Raw genomic sequence first — 10,000 nt, 5'->3', positions numbered from 1 at the left:
GAGAGATATGACGAAATACCTACTCCATACAACAATGAAGATTCTAAAAACACCCATGGTAATTGCAACAGTAACACTGCGCCAGTGATTTAAGTTAATAAAGAAAATTATCTTATTTCCACCAGATGAATCACTCGTCTCGGGGAGTGGCCAACTCGATCCCAGGTCAAAACATCTGAGCGCGTCATCTTTTTCCTACTCCTGAAACCTGTACGATTATGGAGAGATATCCAAAGATCGTAAATTTTACGAATGTGACTAATTCCCTGTCCCTGATCTACTGTTTCCTCTATTCCCAAGCTTTGGAATGTTCTTACTTCCGTTTTCAGTGACTCAGATTTCCATCGTTTAAAAAGCGGTTCTGTGGCTTCCTTCAAGGCGAGGCGCCGCTCTTCTTCTTTCTTTGGATCGGGCCACATATGGGTATCGGAATGCCTATCTGCTGGTTTTGACACTAATAAAAGAACACAAACTGTGGTGCCATTTACCCCAGAGCCGCTTACTAATAATCCGTTTTCTCAAATGCTCGTTCTACAAGGGGCATAACGTCTATAAAACGAAGCAAACAACAGCTTGACAGTTCTTTTGCTTGAGGAGCCTCTCCGAGTAGAGAAACTTAATAGCTAAATGTCAACAAACGCTAGACCGGGTTGGGCTAGGCAGGCTTTCAAAGCAAAGCGATTCTATATTAATGATTATGCTAAACGCTACTAAGTGCATGAAAAAGATTTTGGCCCGAGTGCTTACCTCGTTTAAATGTCATGTTCCTTGTTATTTCACTGTTACCGAACAAGAATCTGTTTCCGTAAGACTCCACCGCCGAAGCTCAGACAGTCAGACTGTTTCAATCTAGCTCTCTCCAAGTGAAGGAGAGGAGGAACTAAGAACAGTGTTGCCAAGTTTGGGTTTCGTCCCTTCGGCTAGGGTTAACGGGCCGCCCTAGAGCAAAATCCCGCTCTGTTGAAGCCAGCTTAAACTATTATAGGAAAAGAAGTGAAAAGTCCTTGTGTTCTTATGCTTACAGTCAGAAAGTCTCAAGGTTGTCCCTAAACGATTTAGCTGTTTTCCAACAATAATAACATTCTTGCATAATATTTTGCAAGACATCATCTTGTTAATGATAAAGAATGAAGGACAAAGTGCAATGTATTTTGTCCATTTATCTAAAACAAAACAAGTAGAAATGATGAATTTATTGCAGAAAGAATCTATTTCTTGGCTTTTGTTCTCAGCAAAATATAATGTTTATTACTTTTTATTGTGAAGTGCATGTGGTATAAGAGATAAATAAGAGTTTTAATATTTAAAATCACTAATATCCTAATCATGAAATGCAAAGTTACTAAAGAAAAATATAACAAACAGAAAACATTCTACTCCAGGATATTATTATTCCTGCTTCGTAATTTGGTAAATGCCATCTAAATCATTCATAATTTTGCTTAACTTGGAAACCATAAATTTCTTGACTATGAAGACACAGATAATAAGCAATTATGATGAAATTCTTAAAATAAAAGTGAGATAAAATGTAAATATGACCCAGTTTATGCTGTATCAAAAACTAAACGAAACCTAGCGTGGGTTTTTGAAATAATATCCATGTTGATTATGAAAGGCCAAGTTAGAATTATCTGCACTTTTAACCAAATCTAAAACAGTTTTTTCTTTAGAATTTCAAAGTCGAGTTAATGAACATTATTGAATCAAGTAATTTTGTCTTTTTTAGTGCAGTGTTAAAAAAAGCTTCCCAACGAAAAAATAACTGTGAATACATAAACATCCAAATAATTACCTGGATATGAAAGATATTCTAAAAATCTGTTTAAGGTAGTTGCAATATGATGGTAAATTCTTCAAGTGTCTGAATTCCACTCGCAAAACCTACATGTTCCCAGTTTGTTGCCAGACTTTCTCATTTCAGTAGTGCTTCCGTAAGTTCGAAATTAGATTTCATCTGAATCTTAAACTGTTAGGCAACAGAGATGCTTGGGATGAAATTGGCCCCTGTGACTTTTGACCACTTTTTAGAAGAGAGGGTCCAGTCTGGGCAATACAGAAAGAAAATTGTAACATCAGCTCCCTAATCTCTGCCCAATTCTATTAAATTCCCTCAAGTATCCATGATGTGAATTAAGTCTGGTAAACATCTTACCGATGCACCGACTGCCAGCTGGATTGATAAGATATACCGACATAATGATATTGTGGTTCATGGCAGCTGGTTTACCGTTATAAACTATTATAGGAAAAGAAGTGAAAAGTCCTTGTGTTCTTATGCTTACAGTCAGAAAGTCCCAAGGTTGTCCCCAAACGATTTAGCTGTTTTCCAACAATAATAACATTCTTGCATAATATTTTGCAAGACATCATCTTGTTAATGATAAAGAATGAAGGACAAAGTGCAATGTATTTTGTCCATTTATCTAAAACAAAACAAGTAGAAATGATGAATTTATTGCAGAAAGAATCTATTTCTTGGCTTTTGTTCTCAGCAAAATATAATGTTTATTACTTTTTATTGTGAAGTGCATGTGGTATAAGAGATAAATAAGAGTTTTAATATTTAAAATCACTAATATCCTAATCATGAAATGCAAAGTTACTAAAGAAAAATATAACAAACAGAAAACATTCTACTCCAGGATATTATTATTCCTGCTTCGTAATTTGGTAAATGCCATCTAAATCATTCATAATTTTGCTTGACTTGGAAAACATAAATTTCTTGACTATGAAGACACAGATAATAAGCAATTATGATGAAATTCTTAAAATAAAAGTGAGATAAAATGTAAATATGACCCAGTTTATGCTGTACCAAAAACTAAACGAAACCTAGCGTGGGTTTTTGAAATAATATCCATGTTGATTATGAAAGGCCAAGTTAGAATTATCTGCACTTTTAACCAAATCTAAAACAGTTTTTTCTTTAGAATTTCAAAGTCGAGTTAATGAACATTATTGAATCAAGTAATTTTGTCTTTTTTAGTGCAGTGTTAAAAAAAGCTTCCCAACGAAAAAATAACTGTGAATACATAAACATCCAAATAATTACCCGGATATGAAAGATATTCTAAAAATCTGTTTAAGGTAGTTGCAATATGATGGTAAATTCTTCAAGTGTCTGAATTCCACTCGCAGAACCTAGCCTACATGTTCCCAGTTTGTTGCCAGACTTTCTAATTTCAGTAGTGCTTCCGTAAGTTCGAAATTAGATTTCATCTGAATCTTAGACTGTTAGGCACCAGAGATATTTGGGATGAAATTTGCCCCAGTGACTTTTGGCCACTTTTTTGAAGAGAGGGTCCAGTCTGGGCAATACAGAAAGAAAATTGTAACATCAGCTCCCTAATCTCTGCCCAATTCTATTAAATTCCCTCAAGTATCCATGATGTGAATTAAGTCTGGTAAACATCTTACCGATGCACCGACTGCCAGCTGGATATGATAAGATATACCGACATAATGATATTGTGGTTCATGGTAGCTGGTTTACCGTTAATCATTCTAGTCTGGAACGTTCGTTCCTTCCAAAGATTTTATTTGCTTATCTATTGTAAATTTATAAGTTCACTTCTATTTCTGTTTTTTTTTTTTGTAAGCTTTGCCCTAATTTTTTTTTAAAATGACGCAGTCGTTGATTTTTGAAGTCTTAAAGCCTATTTCGGCTATCAATATCCGATGACGAAGCACAGGATTGCATGCTGTGCCTAAGTATACCTTAGTTTAATCAGATCACTGAGCTGATTAACAGCTCTCCTAGGGCTGGCCCGAAGGATAAGGTTCTACAGCTGATCGTATGAATTCAATTAGAAGTAGGCTGCAAGTGAATGGGCAGATGTTTCACGTCACCACTCAGAATTTAAGACCCAACGTATACGTGACTGAATCATGTTCAGTACAACTCTACATGATGAAAACTGTGCACTTTATCGATAAATTTCGGTTATATATATATATATATATATATATATATATATATATATATATATATATATATATATATATATATATATATATATATATATATATTAAAAAACTCCCTACGTTTTTGTGAATATTATCGGAGCATCCATACGATTCAGAAAATTCGCAAATTTCCCTACGTGTAAGGATTTATCCCTACGGATGTCAACACTGACACGGGTCCGTGGTTCCCATAACCCCGAAGAAACGCCTACCGACCTTGAGACGCTCCTCCCTTCTGACGTCATCCGAGAAACGTCAACAATAGCTGAACGAAGCTCATTAACCGCGCAGCCCCTCGGTGTGTGGAGGGTGTGCCTCCTTATGTGGAGTTGTGTAGGCCCACAGCACAATCATTTTTAAAAAATGTTTTATTTAGATCTTGAAAGTAATACCTTTGCGTATTCTTGTCATCAAAGGTGACCATAAGGTTAGTTTTGACTTATTTAGCTACTTTGTAACCAGTGTGATTTGATTAAGAGTTCCATAATCTGCATTATTAGCCGTATATTTCCGTAAGATTTCGTTTCTAGTAAGGCTAATACCTATTAAAATGTAAGGTTGCATGTAAATGAACAATCCTAATGTATATGTTACTACTGACTTCTATAAAGACGATGAAAGTGAAGTTCTCTATTACAGGTCGGAAATAGCACTGGATAAAGCTCACCTCTTCCAAGTAATCTGACGTTGCCATTCATAAGCTAAGCATCTCCACCGGGCTACATTGGCGCCCACCTGAGGTACAGCATTTCCAGGTGAAGAGATCGTGTAAAGTATCAGAAATAAGTCCTTCCATGCGAGGACTTTTCAGAAAAGGTGATGTCACTTGAAGGACCTTGAAGTGGTGACGTCAGACGAATGATCTTGAACTAGTGACAACGTTCGCAAGATGCTGAACCGTTCTATGGAGAATCGTGAAACAGTGACGTCACCGCGAGGGGCTCCTTGGAATCAGTCTCAGGTTTCTCTTATTACACCTTTTTCGTCTGGCAGCGCTAGCAACGTTGCAGCCACAGTCGCCCAAGCGGAAGTGGTAACAGAATTACTTGAAAACATATTTTGGAATTGCGACGAATTATGCACGACGGGCTGTACAGTATTTTGCGATTTCATCACAAATTCCAGTGGTCTTGTGATGATCTCTGCCGATTTTTCAAAAAACGTCAGCCAGATGTTTATCAAGACAGATTTTTCTCTTCCCTTATCTTTTCAATAAACAATATTATTTAGTAGGATTCACACTGGGTTATTGACTCACCAGATCAACTCTTATATTCCAAGTAACAAATATTAACTAATCATTGAAAAAAAGTTGTTTTCGCAGTCAGTATGTGAGTGTGAATAAAACACTTCTGCATGAATACTTAATTCTGTACTATTTTAAGATAACTTTACAGGTGGTTGTACGAAGACAGTAAGACAAAACAGGGTATATAAAATTCATAATAACTAAGAACAAAGTTTTTACTGTGAGATGATCACAAGATCCTGATGCTCCCCAACATTCCGTAAGGCCATAAATGTCATGGATGTAATTTTGGAATGCAGGGGGCGACCAATTTTCGACATGATCCTCTTAATGTGTTAATAAACAGGAGTCTTTTCCGGCTAAGGAATTCCTCTATGTGTGACCAAGAGATCGACTTTGGAATATAAGTTAGAAAAAAATGGGATCCTATCGGAGGTATATTTCGTGAATATTCAAGATGACTGCTTCAGATATTTGAAGCTTTTTTTCAAAGTTACGTAGATGATTGTATGAACTGGAACGTCAGTGAATCCGTTGCCATCGTTTATCGAAGCGATGTTCATTTTAGAGTTTTTTTTATGCTAATGACCTTTGCAGACAATTGTAAAGAATGATTCTCACGTGTGTGATTAAACTGAGGTGCATTTAACGCCTTCATTACTGAGCATAAAGACAAGGACCTCTATGATTTATTAGCTTTAAGGGTTGTAATAACCGATACCTTGCAAGCTACACAAGGTAACCTCTTGTTATTCTGAGCTCTGCTATTTGCCTCCAATAGCCATTTCCCTCACCTTTTCAGAATGTTCCTAGGGGCTTCATTTGCGCAGGGGGAGGAAGGAAGGGAAGCCACTGGGTGACACTCTGGCCACAGGGGCTATGGTTCATTTTTTTCTCGTACCATGGCCAGACATGATGCTTTCAACCACAATGATATACCTTTTCTGATATCTATTTAATGGAAGCTTTAAAACAGTATTGCTGGTTCATTCGTGTCCCTGGAAATTCGGATATAGATTTAACAAACTGACTTACTGATCTGATTTTACAAAACACCGTCCACACAATCACGGCTATAAACTGCAAGCCTGAGCAAAGTGGCTGATGTTTGAGTGCCACGAACACATTCTATCAAGTGCTCAGTTATGGAATTATCATGTGAAAAGATCCTTAAGCAGGTACCGATATGTCGACCAGGAATTAAACCACATCGGCATGCATGACGATACGTTGGGTATCTATAAACAATAATGAACTCGTGCCGTGTATAAATGTGGAACTTCAGTGCCAAACCTAAGCCAGCATCGCGGATCAGTGGGAAACTTGTATTTTACCGGGGACTGCATTTAGCAAAGTCGTTGCTGAGTTACAGCGGGTACTGAGAGAATGAACCAGACAGGAATCAGCACCTACTGCACCCCACGTAGGAGAGTTCCTCAAGATTTCCTCCCCTCCAAAACTCGATGTCTTCTTTGAGGATGGGAAACATTATGGCTTCTTTCACAATTCTCAAATGAGAACTATTGTAGGACTTCCATTATAGGCAGTTGCTGGATAAACAGACAGCCTGAGTTCTACATAAGATGGCTTCATATGACAAGTTTAATAAACCCCCAAGGCATACCTGCTGTAATTTATAGCCTTAATAAAATTTACATCGCTCCCACTGCTTGAGTGAAGGTCCATTCCTTCGGAAGGGCACTAAGTGGAAACAAGATTCCCTGATGCTGTTTCAGATCACGAAGAAGATTCAGGAAATATTGAACAAATAGCAAACCACTTTGTGATCTTTCATCCGTGATGATTCAACGGAAATGTGAGGAGACAGTTAGTTGAAGGACAATTTTATTAAACATCACACTCGGTCATTCTGTTGCCAAGGATGTTTGTTTTCCAACTCCATGCAGATAATAATAATAATAGCAATATTTAACAACAACAACAATAATAATAATAATAATAATAATAATAATAATAATAATAATAATAATAATAATAATAATAATAATAATGATATATCATGTTGCACTGTAACTCATATAGAAATGGAAACATGAAACCCCCAATATTCTATACGTGTTGTAACTCAGTGACTAGAGTTAAAAATGATAAGTTATAGGAACTTTCTAAAGTTTGTAAGTTCTGAACAGTCTCCTGAAAGCTTACAGGTTTATATTTGACTCAGACTATTACATTATGCTGCGATGATTCAAAGACAAATTTTATTTTCTAATAATAATAATAATAATAATAATAATAATAATAATAATAATAATAATAATAATAATAATAATAATAATAATAATTCTTTTATGGAACTGTTATTAAAAAAATGTTCCTATTAAACGCCCTCATGATTGTCTTAATTACAATTAGAAAATTTTAATTTCAGTCTCAATTGAACAAGCAGACGAAAACTAAGGTGAATGTCTATCAACATGCAATGTTAATATAAAATATACGAATTCCAATCCTTTCAACTTTCTCCTGTGTTATTTTATTCCGGTTAAAACGATCTCGAGTTCTTGATATTCTTTATTTCTTATTTACATTACTTGATCACTCGAACAGCCCGTAAGACTTGTCAATCACTCTAAGGGTTCCTCCGAAACCTACAATAATGAGGGAATCCTCCTGTGATTAATATTCAACATTTTCTTTACGAGGGGAATATGTAAATTTTATATCATGATACATTGTGCATAATTAACACCCGCATATCAAATCATTTTAATGATAGGGGCAGTGTGTTACTAAACTGATATTGGCTTAAAAAATATCAGCAATGAGGATTTGGAAAGAACCTAGTAGCTACGTGAGATTTGATTATGCATTTTATTAATAGGGCCCGGTTCATTAACAAAGTAATATTTCTTGGTTATCTGTTAACTAAGAAAATACTTGCTTAATAAGAGAGTCACTCGCTTGTGGCGGTTCCAGTTTAGTAGAATATAATTTTCTCAGTTATTTTATTACTAATGCACATTGCTTTACTAAAGCGATATTTCAAAGTAAAATTTCTCAATAAATTCATTTGTAGACGATCGTTTTAGTGAAACGCCATCCCATCAGGAATTCGGACATCACACGAAAAACCCTGTCATTCGAGACGAAGCGTCGTCGACTCCATCAAGAACATGAAACGCCATCCCCCAGTCATCCAGACTTCATTTAAAGGCTTCAGACTTACGTTTGAAGGCTGCATCCTTCGGCATGGACATCGTTTACTCCATTAGGAATCTAATGCTGGGAAAGTGAGGGACAGCAACTGTGCTCCATCGGGTAGTGTCACGAACAATCATCCGGCGAGCTCACTCCCCGTTCGGAGCTTTAAGAGCTGATTGCTCTGCTTCTAAGGGGAGAGTTGGTTTTGCTTTTGTTATACCATTGCGTAAATTTCACAAGTGTTTGCTCTGCGTCGGGATAAGCAATTCTCAATATACTGTGAATTCGTTATGAAGGGATATTTGAGGCTTAATATTTTTTGACTATGAAAAGGTCACGTGTAACGTACCAATCGGCTATCCATGGTGGAGGTGGGTTGATATCGATTTTAAGTGCAAACACCTGCATTCGACATGTGTAAGGCAGAAAACGCAAACACCTGCATTCGACATATGTAAGGCAGAAAGCGCAAACACCTGCATTCGACATATGTAAGGCAGAAAGCGCAAACACCTGCATTCGACATATGTAAGGCAGAAAGGGCAAACACCTGCATTCGACATATGTAAGGCAGAAAGGGCAAACACCTGCATTCGACATATGTAAGGCAGAAAGGGCAAACGCCTGCATTCGACATATGTAAGGCAGAAAACGCAAACACCTGCCTTCGACATATGTAAGGCAGAAAACGCAAACACCTGTATTCGACATGTGTAAGGCAGAAAACGCAAACACCTGCATTCGACATATGTAAGGCAGAAAACGCAAACACCTGCATTCGACATATGTAAGGCAGAAAGCGCAAACACCTGCATTCGACATATGTAAGGCAGAAAACGCAAACACCTGCATTCGACATATGTAAGGCAGAAAAGGCAAACACCTGCATTTGACATATGTAAGGCAGAATCGGTATCAACTTGTACCTCTCTCGATAGCAGAACGGTTACCTTCACTGAAATAGTTGGTATGCACTGCCGGCCGTTCGAATCTCTCATGTGCCGAGTAGTTTATCTGTTATAATTCCCTCCTTCATATCCCCGAGGTGCAGCGAACTAGATATTAAACGACAGTTTATATATATATATATATATATATATATATATATATATATATATATATATATATATATATATATATATATATATATATATATATATATATATATATATTGTAACGACCAGTGGGCCGTTATGCAGGTTCTTTAACATACTCAGGACGGGGCTGTCATGACTGACGGCAGATGCAACAAACAAAGGAGGAGAAAACAACAAAAACAATAAAATGAGCTTAATATTGATTTATTAAGGCAAGTATTTACAAGTGAGTCAGGTCTGGTAAAAAGATAAAAACCATAGGTACAAAAAAAAGCCAAAAGGCAGCACTAAACAAAATCAAGTTAAATAAACAATTAACTTTATAAACAAAAAGTAGCTAAAAAAAAAAAGGCAAAAATAAACAACAGCAGGCAGAAAAAAAAAAAAAAAAAAAAACAAACATACGTCCTCCATCGGGGCACCAAGACAGCCCTCAGCTGTGCAACAGGGACAAAAACCCATCAACCAGAAAACCCCGATGGAGACGTCAGGACAGCCTCACACTGTCATCAAAGAT

The 10,000-nt window shown here is 36.6% G+C and overlaps 1 protein-coding gene across 2 annotated transcripts in view; it reads right to left on the bottom strand.

Annotated features, from left to right (window-relative positions):
• LOC136847716 (transient receptor potential channel pyrexia-like) overlaps positions 1–10,000 on the bottom strand; it is a 287,431-nt gene that overhangs the window by 10,830 nt on the left and 266,601 nt on the right. Inside the window, exon 1 of one of the 2 annotated variants that reach the window (XM_067119575.1) lies at positions 748–881. The exons of the other annotated variant lie outside the window; for it this stretch is intronic. Within the exon in view, the coding sequence (XP_066975676.1) occupies positions 748–763 (16 nt within the window). The 5' untranslated portion in view covers positions 764–881. Of the gene's footprint in view, positions 1–747; positions 882–10,000 lie in introns of those variants that run through there. 2 annotated transcript variants of the gene reach the window in all.

Source organism: Macrobrachium rosenbergii, chromosome 17 (assembly GCF_040412425.1).
Source record: "Macrobrachium rosenbergii isolate ZJJX-2024 chromosome 17, ASM4041242v1, whole genome shotgun sequence".
Classification (NCBI taxonomy): domain Eukaryota; kingdom Metazoa; phylum Arthropoda; class Malacostraca; order Decapoda; family Palaemonidae; genus Macrobrachium; species Macrobrachium rosenbergii.
This window is presented reverse-complemented; position numbering and strand designations above follow the sequence as displayed.